Raw genomic sequence first — 19,689 nt, 5'->3', positions numbered from 1 at the left:
ACATTTAGAAAAGTTAGAGATTCTTACAAGAGGAAAGGCAGTGATTAAAACAGCCTATCACCTTTACTGGCTCATGGATAAACTAAAATAGCATATGGATTTAATGAAAACATTGTTACAAACAAAGACCTGACCTAGCAGAATGACTGTGCTTTCCTTTCATATCTAGTTTCTAGGAGAGTAGGGGGTATGTCTCCTTCAGCACATATAGGTTTACCACGGATATGCTTATGAGTAACATGTGTTAGTTTTTGGTGAGTCATCGGTGCTAAATTACATCTAAAACTGTCTTGTGCCACGCGGCAGGCCTGAATTGAGCTCCATGCACACGGAGCGTTCAGCTCTGGCACTCCACGGGGACAGAGACCTGCTAATGATATGTACCCAAGCGAGCGTGCGAAATCTTTTTAATCACAAAGACACAGTGCTAAGTAATTTCCTCTGCCTTTCCCAACTACTTTAAAACTGTTTAGCATGCCAAAGAATGATCTCCATTCTCTGTTGCTAAAACTCTTTCAAAACCACTTCCCTTTAGATTAACTCCATGAGACGGCAGGTAAAATATCAGCAGCAATTAGAGCTGCTCCCACATAGAGCCTCAGAAGTAGGTCAGCAAAGGTGGTTTGTGTAGGATAGGCCTTGCCAGCTCCAACAGATGACGAGTGCTTTTCATTATCATACCCATTAATTGGGGTCCAAATATCTCCGTCACAGCTTCTCTGCAACAAACATTTGCCCTGGGTAAACTACATGTTCGTTCTCTCAGATACCTTACTACCATATTTGTTTTTTGTTTGCTGAACTGTGCAGCCTCGGGGCCCTGTTGCATTAGGCTCAGCGCAAAGACATGGCCATTCCTCCAAGAGTTTGCAATATAAACAGACACAACAAGCCATGGGTGGGAGGAGAGCACCAGCAAAAAGATGGTGGGTGACTTGCTGAAGGACTGGGGCACCTGACAACTCACCTGTTTCTTTGCCAATACACAGCCAGGGCACGTTCCAGATCCCGGATCCCACAGCCAAGTGATACACCCCTGCTAAGGGCAACCAGTTTGGATAAGGTCCAAAGTATCCATGAAACGTTAGAAGGAAACATGTCTCTGCCAGCCAAGAGAGATGGAGGCAAAAAGGTGGAACTGTAGCTTAAGGCTTGAGCCCTGTGCTAAGCTCAGGCCAGCAGATTGATTTTCTTGCACACCATTCACACTACCTGCACACCAGGACACTGGTGTTTGCATGAGTATGTGGAATGGACTACTGTAGAGTGAACGAAAGCCGTGAGCTCTGTAGTTGGGATGTCTTCCTATGAGTGAAGCAACAAGAGGAAAATCAAAAACACCTTCTGCTGCCTTGACAACTGGTCAGACCCCTGTTCTGTGAGGCAACCAGAGACTGCCACTCCATCAACATTTGTCGATAGTGCCGATAGTGCTGTTTGTGTCACTGAATTTCCCCAGAAGCAAGTCCTACAAATGCCTAGAGTGATGTGGCTTTTAACACGCTCGCAGCCAGGAACCACCTTCCCAAAGAGGTCCTTTATCCTGAGCAGTCCCTTTCCCATCCTGCCGCAAAACCTGCAGACCTAGGGTGCATAAAAGCTACACTTGGAATTGTACTCACCCAAACCATATTATTCAATCTTGCCAGAGCTGAAATAGCTGGGTTTGTGCCAGTTTCCACGGCTGCCGCCTCTTCCCCTCGAAGGGAAGGCTTCAGGAGCAAATACATCTTTTAAAAAAAGAACATGGAGACGTACATGAGCGTGATATGCTTTCAAACATGTGTTCATTCAGCATTCCGCACAACATCAGGAGAACCTCAAGGATGCACCCAACTACTGCTTATGAGAGCACAAATCGGGCAATCCAGAAAATGCGTACACAAACCCCAGCATTGCCCTACTTCGCAGCCTAATGCCCTCGCCGCTTCCTCAGTGAGACACCCCTCTGCAAAGGAAAAAGCAGCTGGCCACGACCTGAGCAAACTGCTGGTCTTCCATATTTTCTTCTCCCACAGACAGATGACCTTCAGACGGTCCAAACATGATCCCAAAGGCAAACACGTGCCAGGACAGCCCAGCACGGCAGAAATGGCTTACCTTCCCTGCGCCTGCTGCCTTGCCTGTTGGGGTTCATTATCGGCATACGCATCATCTGTAAATTAAAGGCGTTTCTTTAAAAAGAAGTCAAGAAGTCTGCCTCTCCTTCATTTCCTCAGGTACTATGTGATCACTGAAGTAATTCCAAACTTCATGATTAATTTCTCTGAAAACAAGATTACTGCTGAATACTACTGCAAAGCAGTGATGTTGCTAAGGAAGTCTGCAGTTGCAGGTAGGCTCTCAGGTCAAGATCTTTCGTACTTAACGCTTTACCTGACCTTCCTGTAGCGCAGATACAGCCAGGAGAGCAGAGCCTGGAGAGCAGAGTTAGTCTGTTGCAGTCACACAGGGCATCCCTTTGACTCATTTATCCCTAATTACTCTTTTAAAAACTCTCTATCCTCTTCTTTCGTTGGTCTCTATCCAAGTAATATCATCCCAGCCTCCGCTAATCACAATTCCTTCTCCTATCCAACTGCCACCAACACTACAGGAGCTACATCAACGCCATCCACCACAGCTACACCACACCGCATCAGCCAGGCTGAGGTTAGAGCCTAGGCTCAGGCTAGAGTTAGAGCTCTAGAGCAAGAGCTACGGCACACTTGCCGCAGCCCTCTGCAGAAAGGAATACTTTCCTTTTCATGTGCAATAATTCCCTTTGGCATTTATTCCTTATTAACATTGCAGGAAATATATTCCCCAGCAGGAATATTGGCAGCAGTTACTGAATTTTAAGTGATGGTTAAAGACGACTTGCAGGAAGATGTCTGCTTGTAAAAGCAAGTGTTTATACTGAATGCCCTATTAAACAAGAGTTATGTTTAACCCACTGAGGACAGAATGAACATCCAAGGCTATGTTACATATTTCCGTACTTCACATGCAGTCTTTCTGCTCTGCAGATCAAGACTTCCTGTGGTGCATTCACTAGCTAGCTCTGAATAGAGATTCTGAACCAAAAAAAAAAAAAAAATTAAAAGTTAATTTGGCAATTCAAACCAAGAGAAGGTGACACAGAATCCTATTTGCTTCAAGTTATTCACTCAGCCACTTGCACTTTCCAATAATAAAAGCTGTCCATATCCTCTGGCACCTTGCTTGTGAAACTATCTTTGTTCCCTGCATATAATGCGCAATGCACAACACCCACTCTAGATCTGTGTTGTAAGTGCAGGCACCCAGGTTCAAGTGCCAGCTCACGGAAAAACTGGACACTGGTATGGTTTGAAAACAGCTAGCAGGAATTCACAAGTTGGGTCGGCATTTAATCACACCTTAAAAACCAAGCAAAAGCTCAAAAAGGGAACACAAATCTCAGTAGAGCACATGTTCTTCAGCTCTCCTGTGATGACATGCTCAGCTGAGAGCTGGGTTTGGTAACAGAGCCACAGTCATCGGTATTTGTTTCAGTCTAAGATGTTCCAGTCGCTGTTCTCCAGGCACATACTCTATATGTCAACGAAGAAAGAGTGGTGGGAGTTGGTGGATGTGCCAGACTGCCGCAGAGATTCGCACTCTCCCCAGGCATCCGTCAAGCAAGGTCAAACCTCTCAGCTGATGGCAAGTGAAGCATTACAGGAGACAGCTGGATTTCAAACCACATTTGGTTTTCTGATCAAAACCTCCAACTGCAACAGGAGCCGCAGTTCACACATACACACCTGACTGCTGCTTAAAAGAGGATGAGCAGAATTTTCGCTCCCCCAGGCAGCAAAAATCATTTTTCCCCTTCCTTACCTCCTCGCTGCTCATCGATTCGGAGCTGGATGTGCCGCGATGACATTGCACGATAACGTTCGAGATCAGCTCACCGGAGACTTCCACAACACTTCTGCAGAAAGTGGTTGGCTGTAACAGGTGAAAATAGAGCAAATCTCATAGAGCGAAGCTACAGTACAAACCCTCTCATGGGATATTCACTGAGGGTGGGAAGATGTACAGGGATTTATAAAACAAATTCCTGAAGGAAGAAACTCAAGCAGGATTATACACCTAACAAATTTATTGGAGCAGACTGCGGCCAGACGTATATGTTCTGGCAGCATATGACTACACACAAGTTATTGCTTCACAATTGCATGTTAGCTGTATGAAGCCTTGAGCCTGCTTGAGGTAGAAGAAAAATCTCATAATCCTTTTCATGGTTCTGGTTTGATGCACATCACCAAGTGCAAACAGAAGATGCTGATGGCAGCTACAGCTCTAAAAGTTAAACTACCTTGAAAGAAGTTGTCACTATGATTTGACAGATGCTCCATCAAAACCTGCACCCAAGTTTGAAAGACAGAGATCTTCATACTATCTTTCATACCGCATTGCTCCAAGAAGGAAAGAAGAGGGATGGTGTCTGTTTAGGATACAGTGATAACCTTGCAGCAGCCAACCCTTGCGTTTTTAAAGAAAACGTAGCAACAACCATCCATTCCATGTTGTCCCATCTACGTGCGCACACAACCTGCTTAGCTCAAGAGTAGTGATACTCAGAGACGTCTACTTGCCCTTCTTTGAGGGGTAAACTACATCCCGAGGGAGTAGCATGACTCGTAATCTATGAGGAAAGCCTTTGCTCCATCTGTTCAAGCACCTTCCCAGAATCCCTCTTCTTCCCTAAAGACTGTTTCCAGGAAGGACAGATAAATTTGGCAGCTATTCACAGAGGAAAAAGAGGCGAGAAGAGCTCAGCTTGGAGCAGCACAAAGAACCAGATATAATCTTTGTGGAAGTCTGACACACGGTATGGCATCATCGCACAGAGGGACTGAAGAGCTGCTCCACATGCTTTGTAAGATTTGTGCAAGCAGTTAGGACACAACCACTCCGAAACTTGCAATGGGAGCCATGTTTTGTCAAAAATAACCGCACAGAGAAGTCCAGATTCAAAGATGATGTTACTCCTACACCAAAGCTGGTCTTCTCAGAACCAGAGCACAGCAAGAGCCTGATCTGTGTTTATCTCAGGCTGAAGAGAGTTGAAAATCTGAAAAAGATTAGCGCTGCCAGCACAGAGCAGGAATCTGCACTACATAGGGAGATAAACCTTTCTACGGTGCCTAGATGCATGACAGACAAAAGCATGCCAAACATCATTTTTTTTCCAACACTCTTACCTTAGAAAAAACGCTGTACCTTCTTTCCAGGATTTGGTCCCGAAGGACACAAGCAACTTTCACTATGTGCTGCTCCGAGACACGCATCCTCTTTTCAACTCAGAGCAGTTCCTGTATTCCCCACTGCCCAGGCAGAAGACTTTCCCAGCACTGACCCTTCCCACCTCACACTCACTCCATGCTGTAGGTTGTATTGGTTTGGGTTTGGTTTTGTTTTCAGGAGGCCAGTCATTCTTCAGCACCCGGTACTGTTTCAACATGTCCTGAGAAGCTCCTGCACGGAGCAGGGGGTTCACGTCCACACCAGAGACACTTACCACAAAAGGGCCTAATTTGAAGTCACATGTGAACGGGTCTCTCCCGGAAGCTTTCGTGCACACAGTTTCACGAATGCTGAACTGCAGCTCTAGTCTATAAGCATCGCTGTTCCACATGTCAACCTGGTAAAAGGAAAGTCAACACAACATATAATTAGTGCCCGTCGTTCTTCCATGCCCACTACATGGCAACCTTGCTTCTTTGTCAAGCAGAAGCAAGACATAAGGGCATTACGGGTCAGTGCTCAAGTTAGAGCAGATTACTCCGTGTGAGAAAAGATATTTTATTGTGCTCAGGAGTTACTCCCTTAGGCAGATTTGGTAGCAGCAACACAGAACAGCTTCCACAGGGGTTTCACTCGAAACCCCACAGCCACAGTGGGATCATCCCACTTCTCAGTGTCGGCTGGGGGGAACTAAAGCTGTCAAAGGTAAATAAAAAGGTAAATAAGTCAAAGGTAAATAAGCATAGCATTACCCCTGTGTGCTACCCCCTCTTCTGTGGGCACCAGGGTGCTAACAGCTCTGCTGTGGGTATCTAGACTGCTGGGAAGTCTACTGCAAATACACAGCTTGGAAAGTAAATCACACAACCGCAAGCAATTGAATTAAAGCAGTTTATAGGGTCGCTCCTTGTCAGCTCAGGTGCCTCAATGGGCAGTGGCCATGCCACACTGCAAGCTTTAGAGAGTTTGGTTCCTTTTGTTGATGCATTAGGACTTTCTTTTCTCCCTCTCACAGTCTAATCAATGTTTTAGCTGAAGATGGGAGACTCAAAAGAAACCAAAAAACCAAACCAAACAACAAAACCCCCACTGCTTTCAAGCATTTTTTTCCCCCCAACTAGATGAATCCAAAAGTCATCTTGTCATTCATACTTGCAGAAGACTTGATACATGCACGCTTGATAGAGCTATAGAAACAGAATGTTTCTGAGGATGTTCAGGAACATGGACATGCTAATTTTAAATTAGGAAGCTTTAACTCCTTAATTCCGGGTAACCAATATAATTCTTAGCAACACAAATGAAAACAGATAAGGGTTTCCTGCATGCATTTAAACGCTAGTAGATTTAAAGCAGAATTGGTGTGTAGGGACAGATGATGTAAACACAGATTGGAGAAAGAATCCTGAATGCATTTGTGGTGGCATTTAATTAGGAATGCAGGTGGTCAGCTGAGACCTTCAGATGAACCAGGTTACTTCATGCCCAAAGCAAAGCAGTTAGCTGGAGGTATTTAAAGACACCGGTTTTGAACAGAATCTTACAAGAGATTCCTCAAAGATTTTTATTCTAGGGGTGGAAAATTCAAACTCCTAGAGTATTTTTAATTACAAACCAGCATACAAAGGATATTTGGGTTCCTAAAGCCAGAGCTTCAGGTAATGCCCCAAATCCACCCTCTTCCAAGCAACATCAGAAAACTCCAACTAAATATGTGTTGCCAGGGTTGGGTGAAAAAGAGTTTTCCCGCACAGCAAAGCATATTTCAGGTAAAGGATCTCCGTTGGCTGCACACTTACTCTTGTGACATGGCTCCTGACAACACCATACAGGTTTGTCCCCCATGACTGGGAATTGATCCTCGCAATGGAAGCATTGAGAGCCTCTTCTGTGACAGGGAGTTCATAGTCGTACACAGGAAACCCTGAGATGGAGGCACAGTTCCATTAGAAGTTCAGCATGGTCTTGTCCTTTTCCTCCCAGAAGCACCATAAGAAAGACGACGTGGTTCCGTTCTGAGCAACTTACCTGAACACGAGAAAACGCTCAGTGCGAGGACAAAAATTAAGATCCTCATAGCGTGACTTTCAAAATTCTCTGGTCCTTTCCCTTTCTAAGCAAGGGTTTCCCGTACATATTCCTCTGTCTTTATATAAATGTAGCCTTGATCCTACATCTGACCTTCCTGTGTCCAAGCTCCGCTACAAACATTGCACTTTAAACAGAATTGATCTGAGAGTAAATATTTGCTGTCAGCTTTTCTCCATTTAGCAGTAGTTCTCTGATAAGAGATGGGCTGCAGTGTCTTCTTCCCAGGATTGCAACTAAAAGGGAACACTGAATTCGCGGTATCTCCATAGCCAAAGGCAGAATCTAGTTATTTTGCTCACTTTTAGCCATTAGTTTTCCACGTGGTGAGTGAACTCCTTCCCTAGCACCGGACCCAGCACTTTTATGTCTCGGCAGCAACTGGAAGCACTTACAAGCAGGCGTTCCCCGAGGAGGGGATGATTCCCCAGCACGGAATGGGAATCCACCTGCGCGGACCCGCCCGACACCACCACCCTGCAGACCAAAGCACCCAACAGCAGCCTCCCAGGCACGAGGCACACGGCAGACCCTTGGGACACCCCGGTCTGTTTGCCTTGCAAGCTCCTGGGACCTCTGCTATTGGGCACACGCCAGAAGAGCTCCCACATTGCGACTCTTGCCAAGCCTGAGCCCAGCTATCCAAACAAGTGAGCGGCTGTGGACATGTGCTTTCCCCTGTCAGCTCCCCCTGATGCTCAGGCTTCAGTTTCAACACAGAAATTAATAGGATTTTTGGAAAATTAGGGCCTGACAGCAGTTCTGAAAACATCATAAGGAATGAGAGGGACAAGCTGGACGTGACACCTCAGCTCTGAGCTAATAGAAGTCAGACCGCAACGGGGCCAGACGTTCGCTACACCCTCCCCACCACATGGCACTCGGCACTTGCGAGCCTTCCTTTCCAGATACGGGCAACGTATCTTACCACTCTACCACACCCCCCCGCAATGGAGCCACTAAAACACTTGTCATAAGGTTCAGAGATGCACCTGGGTTTTAAGTGCTTAAAGGCTCTCCATGGGATCTGGGAGGGAAACTGCTGCCTTCAAACAAGTTCATCCATTGCTGACTGTTCACAAAGCAGAGATGTGTCTAGTCATATCCGTTTTGAAGATCCCGTGTGTGACACTCCTCCGTTAACCTTCAAATCGCAGTTCACGTGAATTACGTGGCACGGGGTCATTTTAAGAACTTCCCAAATGAAAAGCACTCAAGGAAAGACACGGGAGCATGCAAAGTACCAGGGCTCAGATTTAATAAGGAAGAGGATAAAGTTGCTTCCGGTTGTTAGGTTGTGAGATTGCAGGACAGCAGCCGATCACAAGGTTGCACGGTGGGGAGAACTGACTCCTCGGGTGACAGATGGAGTCGGGTAAGTACCACTCGTACTGCAAGTGCTCGAAGGCAAAGACCCATAAAGGCATTGCACTTCTAAGACACAAGAGAAACAACCGCCCAGGTGTGGGCTTTGATGGCCACTGGATTCATTCCCCATTGATGCTGCGAGATCCTACAAAAGGAACCTGTTGAGCCATGGTACGCCCCAGGAAAGAGTTTGTGTGCCAGTTGGTAGAGCTGCCCATGAGCACAGACTGTGCTAGGAACAAGCCGTGCCTGGGGGGGACGAGCAGACACGGCGCCAAACAGGAACCTCGCCGGGGCCACCTTACTGGCTAGTGCCACACCACGTGCGTGCCATCCCACCCAAGCCCTGCTTTGAGAGAGGTGGGTGTGGGTGCATTTTCCAAAAAAGGGGTGGGCATTTTTTAGCAGCCAAGTTGGATTTCAGCATTGGGAACGTGATCAAAAACGCCGATTGAAACTTTGCCCAGTCAAAAGCCAGAGCCCTCTTCTGTACCTCCATTCTCCTTGTTCACTGCAGCTGAAGACGCTCTCTCCTGGCTCTCGGACATGCTCATCTGTAGCAGGGTCTGCCCTTCCTGCTTCCCAGCTCTCCTTGACTGCTGTCTGTGCCACGGGGAGGCCCCTGATATTCTTCCATGCCTACAACCATGCCAAAGCACAACGTGGAGGATTTAAACTGAGCTGGAGATTCTCAAGAACAGTCTCTGTTGTGCTATGCTTGATCTTTCTGCAACCTGAGCCAAGACCATGCACCCTCAGATGAAGGAGGAAACCTTCCAATACGCTGTTCGACCTGCTTCTACAGTGGTTTCTCTGCAATCAGTCGTGCTGCTGCTGCGGTAATGGAACACAAGAAACGAGACGGCTCTAACCACTTGAATGGAAAGAACTTGGCATTCGGAGCCCCAGGATCCTTATTGTTTTTCGGCATGCTTCACCACCAACTTGCTGCGGTAGTTTGGGTAACATTCAGCTTTCGACTTCACCCGTAGAAAAGGAACCATCTGCCTCTCATATGCTGGGACCAGTTAATATTCCACCAGAACCTGAATATGTCAAGCTGCTTCCTAACTGCCGAGCCAGAATGTTGTAGCTGGTCCAATAGTAATTTTAACTATTGAACCAACTGCAGGGTTTAAAGATTTTCCTCTTAGACTAGCTACTAGGAAATGCTGCCAGCAGTAATGCTGAGTGGGGCTAGAAAATAAAATTTTTTAATGAAATGAAAATTCCTCTGCAGAGCTCTGGCTTGGCTTTGCAGCATCCAGAGAACGGAGATGTTTGCTATTCCACCTCTCTGAATCCTGGCTCATTAAGTCTGTAATGAACTTGGTAAATATTTCTCCTATCTCTCCACAGATACATTATACACTCCAGTAGATTCAATGTTACAGCAAAATTGGTTTCATCCACTGTCCATGTCAGAGGTGCATCTGGGTTGAGGGTGCTCAACCCAGAGACAGGACCTGGGCAAGAGGTAGAAACTGGGGGTGAGCAGGATGGGAACAGGGAGAAGATAAAGTCTGTGAAGAAAACAGGCTCAGGCATGTGCTGGTAGGAGGAAAGGCAAGTCTGAGCAGGGTGCAGTGTTGTCTCTACTCACAGGTGATGTATCTCCATGAGTAGCACCTGCCTAGTGCTAATGGGCACAGCCAACAGGAGAAGGATGGGGTATTTTCCTTTGGGACAAGGGCTTGAAAAGAAGCATTCTTGGGAAACCTCTGCTTTCAGTAGATCTAAGCAGTGGAACCAATTTTACAGTTTCAGAGTCAAAGTGCCCCAAGTTCTGGGTTTCTGAAGAGGTCTGAGGTCTACTTTGGACTGGAAACTGTAACTGAAGCTTCAGGCTAGGCAACACCACTAAACTTGTGAAGAGCGACTGGACTTCAACCTGAAATTCAATACTTTGCAGAAGGCCTCCGAGGTCAAATTCCTGAACTCAAGAGACTCTTCATTTATTGCCACATTCAAAACAGAAAGTTGTTGTTTCACTTATGCTTAAGGAAACAGCAGGCATGGCCATGCAGACCGAGGACAACACGTTCTTGGAAGAGCAATGCATCCTCCCCTTCCTCTAGAGACCAGCTCCCAGCATTTGCCAGTAAGGACCCTGCCACGAATTACTAGGTGCTACAAGCCATTTTGGTGAATGGTGCCATGGCACACGGAGAAGTGACAAAAGGTGAAGCCTTTGCCTCAGAACCAAAACCAGGGCAGAACAAAATGGAGAAGGTGCAAAAAATGAGACAATAAGCGTTTCTGCCATGTTGCCTGCTGCCTTCCACATCCTTGGGAATTATACAAGCTTTCACGGGAAGACAACCCAGACACCACACAGCACTGGGGAGAAGCCACAAATTTCGTCTGCAGCTTTATGAAGGCTCCTGGCTGCAGCAGCAGCAACAGAGCTCACAACGTCCCTGATCAGGATAACATTTTTATCCCCCCCGATTAACCAGACTGAAGAACTTTGAGACGACTTTTAGGAAGAGCTTGCACATACATACACATCTTTTTAGAAAGCACAAATGTTATAGTTAAACCCCCCAAAATACAAAACTTCTTGAAACTCGAGGGGCACTCTTCACAATTTAAGGGCAAAACTTTGACTCTACTACTAGCAAGTTCCAGATGCCAAGCACCTTGAGGCAGAGGGAGGGGGGTTGTATGCAGCTTAATCTACACAGCACAGATATGCACCATTTCAGAAAAGAAGAAATTAAAGAGCTTCTGTTAGATGACTATTTTCAGACCACTTTCACTCCCAGCAATCAAGTCAGCTCTGTTCCCAGACAACTGGGAGAACAGTAATTTCTCTTTGTGAGTGAAATTTTGGTAACTACAAGATGTCTTTTAATTTAAAATGTAAATGGCCCAGCATCATCACATGTCTGTTTTCTGAAAACAGGTGAAACAGCATCCCAGGCATCAAGGAGCTATTCCTGATCCCTTGTTTCCTGGACAGTCAGATGACAGATGAAAGTTAATGATGTCCCTTCAGATAAAAGAAAACGTGACTAACGGCAAAACAACATGTTCTTTTTTTCCCCTATAGCTCTCACGTCATGGCATTGGCAAAACCAAAAGGCTCTCCCTGAAAGTTCTTCTCCATGAGTAACTTCTTCCTCACACATGCAGAAGACTAACCATTGTATTGACATCAGCAGATACAGATAGGAAGAAGGCTTCTAGATTTTGCTCAGACTAACAGAGGCTTTGTGACCTGATCCATAGTTCAGAGACATCACAGAATCACTAAGGTTGGAAAGGACCTTCAAGATCATCAAGTCCAACCATTAATCCAGCGCCACCATGTCCTCACCAACAGAGACTCAGCCTGGATTCCCTTCAGATCTTGCCTACCTGTCCCTTGAGAAACTAGCAGACGATCATACAGCCAGTCCAGACACCTCCTGGGGGCTGCTGAACGTTCTCCAGCTCTTGACCGCCTGGGATGGAGAATAAGTCTTTATCCTTCCAATTCCTCTAATTGCTCTCACGCTCTCCTAAGATGGTACCCTCTGCCATGCTGGCTGCCTTTCTCAACCCTTTTCCACTGTAAAGCACTTGAAGATGTGATGGTCGAAAGGAGAGTAAAGTGAAGTCAATGTAGTGTCACCTCAGATTCCCACACCTACGGTATTAAGGATGAAACCAGCTGCATTTCGTAAGTCTGGAGTTTATACCGTGGCAGTTTCACACTCTGCAAGGTTTGCAGATGCTCCAGGAGAACTCACCGAGCTGTTCTACGTCAATACTGAAAACCATTGGAACTGATGTCTTTAACAGGAATTTCACAAAGGCTAAAGGAAACATTTCAGCAGGCGTGCAGAGGCAGTGCCTAAACCCTTTTGCTCCGTGCTTCTGAGGCGCCCCGTACACGCTGCTCTAACCAACGCGACCTAAACCTACACGGTTTCTACCGCAGTTGCTGGAAGTGGACTTTGAGAGTGAAGCAACCCAAAGCACACATTACAGCAAACAGAACCTCCATAACACACACTGGGTGCTTGTTCTGAAACATCACAGCCTGCACCAGCATCTCAGAGGTCTCACTTCATTGCTTTGGACCTTTGAAACTTTAAATATCTATATTTCCTGTGCCTGCCAGGTCAGCAGTAATAGCTCTTATGGGGGTCACTGGCACAACTTTGTAGCTGATGCAAGGCAAACACTACCTCCAGACCCAAAGATTGTTACCTGAAAAGCCAAAGAGCTATGTCTCTTTTTAATTTTTATTGCTTTTAATAAGTTTTGCTGACCATACTGATAATTTTCAAGATTTTCTCCCTATCCCTAGGGCACATTCTCAGATAGTTCAGCTGTTACATCCTTCTGTATTCTTAGTGCAAGCTACTTGCAACCACCGGTCAAACCAAGCCCTGGTAAATCTTGAAATCCCAGGGGAAACCAGGCAAAATATTTGAAGCCATCAGCTGCCAAGTGCAGCCACCAGTGTCACACCCCATCCCTCGTGAGCCTGATGCTGCCGTTTATTGAAAGTGGCTTGCGCTGCTGAAGTGGGCTCAGCCTTTCAGGCATGCAGTCAAATTACCAGCATTTTCTTTTAATGCTATTTCAGCCTCAGCGTCGGTGTAATTCAGCACACAAAGGGTTGTTTCTGGCTGCAAGTCACGAGAAGGTGCGTAATCAGAGGAACACGAATCATAAATTTTTAGCATGAATTGATTTTTTTTTAAGAGTTAGTTCTTCAAGTTGTAATCTTTCTCTCAATAAAAAAAAGAAGTAGAATATTCTTTTAATTTCACAGAGGCGTTAAGATCTATAACCAGAAAAATCAGTAAGCCAAACAAATTTCAAGGATCCTTAAATACTAAAGCTGTCATTTTCATTTCTGTTTTTTAGAGTCTCTGAGTAGTTACACAAGGTTTTAGACATTAGATAAAAGTCACTAGCGGTGAGCTCAAGCTTTAAATCAGCATGTATTTTAGATAATTACTTTAGTCGTGAGCAGCAAAAACAAGAATTAGCCAAACAGGCAATTCCAGGCACTGTTTTGTCTCATGTCCTGCACAGCAGCAGCCCGGCTTTTAGGAAGGGATCCAGAAGTCTCAAGGTACACATGAAACCACAAAGACTTTCAGATGCTGAAAGGCACCATTCTGCCGCCTGAGGTTGGACTGTACAGGGGTGAGCTCAATATAATGAAGAAAAGAAGAACCCAAGAAATCAATTCTGGTCCTGGTTCCGCAGATGGTGCGTAGCCACAGTTTGTGTTAAAAAAAAAAAAGTCAAAACCAGGGACACAGGCAGCCCTCACGCTCTTTAGAGACACTCCTAGAAACAGCTCAGTTGTGATCACACTAAGAGGCAGAGAAACCGACTGCAGAAGTTGTTTGCCTGAGATTATAGAGAACAAATAAGTGCAAATAGTAGCAGAAGGATCAAGGTAAGACGTACAGGGACGGAGCACCACGGCATGCCAGTCCCGTGGTGAGCGCACACCACACGATGAGGTCCTCTGCAAACCCACCTCTTGAGGGGAAGCCCTCAAACATAAAAATCGGGTTCCCAACCTGCGCACGTACCTCCAGGCAAGCACTCAGCAGAAGCCCACTTGGGAGTGGACACGAAACTCAGGAACAGCTTGGTAGCTCCTTCTGCTCTATCTGACCTACTCTGGGTCCCACCACCAAGCCTTGTCCTAATCACCCCTTCCTCGTGGCACCGAGCACAACACAGACCCTGCTCTCCCAGATTGGACGTGGCATGAGCACCTGTGTCCTCTCTGTTGAAAAGATACAGCTAAGTGGTGTATTTTTTAATTTTTTTTTTTTTAAGTAGGACTCATTTAATGACTTGGAGCAATTCGTTTTATGAATTCATTCAAGGGCCGTGCTTGGGTATTTGACAACTGCTTAAATGAAACAGCCTAAAAGGAACTTTTCTTGCACGTCTGCTGACGCTTTTTTCCTATGAATTGCTGAGGACCACACAGCTGAATCAATTCTGATTCCAAGTACGCTGCTCTCAGAATAGGCATTATCAGCCCAATCTCATTATTCGAGCCACACTACCTAAGCTCACATTTTACAGCAGAATTACAGCCCAAAGCTAGGATAAGACCTCTCCTCCCCCAGACACACCCCAAACCCAGACCCTTCAGGAGACAGCCCACAGCTGGTCATGTTCTCCTTACAGCAAAGGTGAATTCCAAGCAGTCTAAAATTTACTTTTCATTTTTCACGTTACATTTTCCCCACCAGGAGCACAGCTCAGCCCTGGCAAGCCTCGTTCATTCAGAGATTCCCTATTGACATCAATACACACCAGTCCCAGCTGCCATCTTCTACCTGTGCTACAGCCTCCTCCGGCCCACCCGTTGCCGAGATCGTTAGCCACAGTGGGGAGGCAAGTGTCCTGGCTGCTAGCCCGTTCGCAGCCGGAGCACAGAGCACTAATCCTGCGCGGTACCTGTAGCCTGTGGCCCACCCGGGGACCCAGAGTAGATCCTGGTTGATCACAGTCGGTAGGCATAGTAGAGTAGGCTCAGTCACCCCTCTTCCGAGACAGAGACTTCGCAGCACTATCTTAACTTCTTGTAGTTCTACTGTTTTCATCAACCCCCCTTGTAGGTGCATCGCAAAGCTTAAAACCCCATCTCCTGTGGCAGCACGACGGGAACAGGAATTGAACCTGCGTTCCCTTTTTGCTCTGCAAAAGCTAACTGATCCTCCCTGCTTCGCAGAGTTACTGCAACGCTTCTTCCATCAACTTGCGCTTGGAGGAAACCCTTTAAATGCTTGCTTTGATTCCGCAATAGACTCACAAAAGTTCATCTGCGAGCATCTGTCAGCATCTTCAAGCATCATTCACCACCCTCTTCAGCTCTGCTTCCAGCCAAACCGAGTAACCCTTTCCAAGTGCATTCTCCGTTTCATCGCTCGCGGTCTCTTCCTAGGTGTAGCATTATTTTGTCGAGTTTATTTAAACGTCCAGCTAGCTGTTCCAAATCATAACTTGCTGTACTGGGTTTGGCTGGGATAGAGTGAAGTATTCTTCATCGCAGCCGGCACAGCGCTGCGTTTCAGATTAGTGACCAAAAGAGTGTTGGGGAACACGTGGATGTTTCAGTTGTTTTATAGTTCAAGTTTATGTCTCACTGACTATTTTATGGGCTTGCAGCAAGCTTTTGGGTTATTTCTTGCTTTTAAGCGGAGATTCCCAAACTGCAAGAGGTAAGGCCTTAAGGGAAATACGCTGTCGCAGGACTTAGAGCAAAAGTCATCCAAAGCAAATAATTCTACAGAAGTACACCTCCAGCAAGGTAGGAATGCTTCGTGTGTTCAAGGTTTCCCGAAGAAGACATTTGTGGGAGTCAGCTATCAAGTGTTCCCAATCTAAGCCCATCAGCAAGTATTTACAGGTGATTAGGTTTTACAGTTACACTCCAGCGTAAGTACTAGGACCCCACCAGCACACGTACACAAGCAAAGTAGAAAACACTGCACAAACATCCTGAATACTTCATAGTTAAATTCTACACCGATGGCAACCGCAAAGAAAAAAAAATTCTACTATCCAAACAAAACCTCTTAGAAATAATGTCTATTTACTCACTATTTTGCGAGCAGAAAAGGAAAGAAAGATGAAGTTTGTGAATAAATTATTTATTACAAATTGGCCCTTTCTTTTAGCGACTGGCTGCACTCCAGCCAAAAGGGAGCAAAGGGTTTCTTCTAGAAACCAAGAAACACTTCACCTCTAGCAGTCCTGCTGCAGCCCCGTGGTTACAACCTCATTCTGCCTTTTTGCTCCTGCTGAAACAATCCTGAACTTACAAATCTGAGATTTCACAGAAAGCAAATTTATTGCAGTCAAGGTTTAATTACAGCCTATGATTAATTTCTGAACTGCATAAATCTTTTTTCACAATACCTGCATACCAGGCACCAGCCTAGGAAGCAGAATACTTTCAGCCTTCACTTACTTGTCTATCTGTGCTTGAGCCAGTATTTTTAACTGTATGTCATTTTAGTGCCTCCCAGACCAAGCCCACGTTGCAGATAAACCACAACATTTTTCAGCTATTTACCATGAAGCGCAAATATACATCTTTTAAGAAAAAACCTCTTTAAAAAAAAAAAAAAAGAGGCATCTTATATGACCTCATTAATATCCCTTTTCACAAGAGAGATTTCCTGATAGCAGAAAACTCATATCATAAATCAACGGGGAGATTATGAGATTTACATGTTTCTTAGATGACAGTTTTACAATGTTGTTATTGGAAATACATTAACATCCTACGGAAAAAAAGAATAGGAATGACACAAAGCAAGAGCTACTACTCGCTTACACTGGGGATGCAGGAAAATAACTACACAAAGTCGCCTTGAGACAGTCTCCTATCAATGTTTTAAATCAAATTAATAATGGAAAAGCAGGAGACAGCCAGGGGCAAAAACCAGCCAGGGCAAGCCACCTCCTCCGCGAGGAAATACAGACCGGCTCATTCACAACACCCCGGCACCGCTTTCGTGCTGAGGTTCCTACGGCAGGCTCCAGCGGTGCACGCGTCCCTCCTGACCGAGGAGCACAGCCTCAGGAGGTGCCCACTCCCCTGCAGCCTCCAACATCAGCCGTGGGCCGTGAGGTATCTGCGGTTCTCCATCCCGTGCCAGGACCCCCACCCCTGCGGACAGATGCAGGACGTTTCCACGGGAAAGCAATTTGTCCCACGAGGTGTGGAAGGGCAGGGAAGACCCAGCAGGACAGGTATATTCTGCAGGATATCTGAAGGAACATCGTTGTGCTTGACGTGTAGGTATCCATGCAAGCTTAAAATCAGCTGCCTCAATTTCCAGGAGAGCCCAGTCTTGACCAGCCACCCACAGGTGGACGGAGGACCACTAGGAGGTTTTGCTGGGACCCAGGGTGACAGGACCGGCCATCTAAAGGCCAACTTGTGTACACGTAGTACCCCCTCACACACCCGCACAACAGTCTAGTGTCATCCTGAAACCAGGCAAACCCTCGCACGCCAACAGAGAACAGCAGAGAGCATCCAGCTCCTCTCAAGATGTCTGAGTTATGCTTGTTCAAGAACGTGCCCTGATTTTAAAGTCTGCTAATGTCCAGTGGCAACAGCTGCCAAAACCGCCTACCTCATTCTCTCCAAGAGGCACAGCAAGGGCCAATTAGCAGGGAGCTTTGGGAGCCAAACCTTCCAACCCTCTCCTGAGGTCAGTGACATGTGAAGATCAGCTGGTGCCACCAGAGGAGGACTCTCCAAGGTGCACGGCCCATGCACCTCAGCTCTGCGTTGGCCCTGGGCCACCAAGGACGAGGCTGTGACCAACTCTCCATCTGTCTGCAACCACCTCCATCTCCACAGAAGAGGCAGCACAGGCCTGGAGAGATCAGGCGCTAGAACACCATGGCGCTAAATTTATGCGTTCCCAGCTTAGATGAGAGTGCAAAGGGAGTAAAGAGCAGGATAGATCCATCACCTCTTGGGGCACAGCAGCAAAAGCCAGGCAAATGCATATTGCCATGGATTAAAGCAGCCTAAATAGGCGAGATGTGCGTAAGCGTGCAGGTAAAGGCTTTTTCCTTCACAGCGCTCGCTGCTGTGTGGCACTGGCCGCCACCCAAGAGCTAGCCAGCCACCTCGACAACGCATTTAATGTTGAACAATTCACCGACAACAAAGCAGACACTCCACCCGGCAGGATTTCTTTCATTGCGACAGGGGTGGTGTGCCCCCCTTGCTGATGCTCCCACTCAGACCTCAGCTGAAAGGGGGGTAACAGACCCTGCCAGCGGGCGCTTGGGACGGACCATGTTTAGGGTTGGGCTCTGGCGCTGCAGGGAGAACCCAAGACTGATTTTCTCAGCAGCAACTTCTCCCCTGCCCCTCTCTGAAGTGCAACGGGCCAGGAGAGTGAAAGGACCACAGCGAGATCCAAGAGAGACATTTGTACCTAACTCACTAGGAACTTTTTGGGAAGCACGTTCCTTGGGAAGTAATCCCCTTTTGCCCCAAAGGGATTTACTTGTCTTTTTAAATTAGTAAAATAAGTAATTTTCTTGGGGAGAACAAACACACGCTTAAGAAAGCCTGGCAAGACTGAATTACTCATGGTCTTTTCAGAACAGGCACTCAAGCTCTTATTTCTCCAAGTGTGTTCCCAGGTGTAGGTTCAGACTTAAAGCCCCAGGCCCGCTGCAAACACAAGATGGCTGCTGTCTTCTTCACAGCTCTGAACTCCTGCCTCCAACCATGAGAGCAAAACCAGCCTGTTCTCAGTGAGAGACCAGATTCCTGTTCCTACAGGAGGCTCTTTTAAGCAATGTCCAGGACTCTTGGCCGTGCTATATAGCGTTTTTCATGTTTGCTCTGAACAGTCTTTGGACGATGGAGCACAACCTGGCTCAGATGCAGTGGGGCGGATTCTGCCCAGGCCCACACATTTATGTGGGTTTATCTATTTTATTTGTCTAGTCCTTACAAGAGCCCGCAGACCAGCCCTTCCCATAGTGACTGGTGGGTCGACACATGCGCTTGATCTTGCAATCCAGGGTCCAGCTATGCCGGTAAAGACAAAGAAGGCATTGGGAATGTCTGTCTTTACAGCATTATTAGTGACTAGCTTCCCTGCCATGTTTAGTAAGGGGTCTACATCTTTCCTGTGTTTCTGCTTACTGCTCATGCGTCTGAAGAACCCTCTCTTGTTCTTGACATCTTTGGCCAATTTTGTAGCTGAGCCTTAGCCTTCCTGATTGCACCTCTGCATGGCTTAGCAAGGTTCTTTAGTCCTCAATAGCTATCTGACTGCCTTTTCACAGCCAGTATGCTTCTTGTTTTGCTTTTAAGCATACCCAAAACTCATTGTTAAGCCAGGGTGGTCTCTTGTTCTGTCCTTTCCCTTTGTAGGGGATGGACTGTTCTGTGCTTTCAGGAGGCTGTTCTTGAATAACTCCCAGCATTCACAAGCTCCTTTGCCCCCTGTG

At 46.5% G+C, this 19,689-nt stretch overlaps 1 protein-coding gene across 1 annotated transcript; it reads right to left on the bottom strand.

The window, feature by feature from the left end:
• Positions 1-1,471: 1,471 nt before the first annotated feature.
• On the bottom strand, positions 1,472-7,333 carry SPP2 (secreted phosphoprotein 2; the record flags this gene model as incomplete). Its single annotated transcript, XM_082001739.1, has 6 exons — positions 1,472-1,730; positions 2,101-2,155; positions 3,844-3,954; positions 5,531-5,653; positions 7,056-7,180; positions 7,285-7,333. 6 exons carry the CDS (start codon positions 7,331-7,333, stop codon positions 1,633-1,635), a joined length of 561 nt encoding a protein of 186 aa, XP_081857865.1. The 3' UTR covers positions 1,472-1,632.
• Between the last annotated feature and the right edge of the window lie 12,356 nt (positions 7,334-19,689).

This window comes from Phaethon aethereus (assembly GCF_964289735.1).
Source record: "Phaethon aethereus genome assembly, chromosome: 6".
NCBI classification, from domain to species: Eukaryota; Metazoa; Chordata; class Aves; order Phaethontiformes; family Phaethontidae; genus Phaethon; species Phaethon aethereus.
This window is presented reverse-complemented; position numbering and strand designations above follow the sequence as displayed.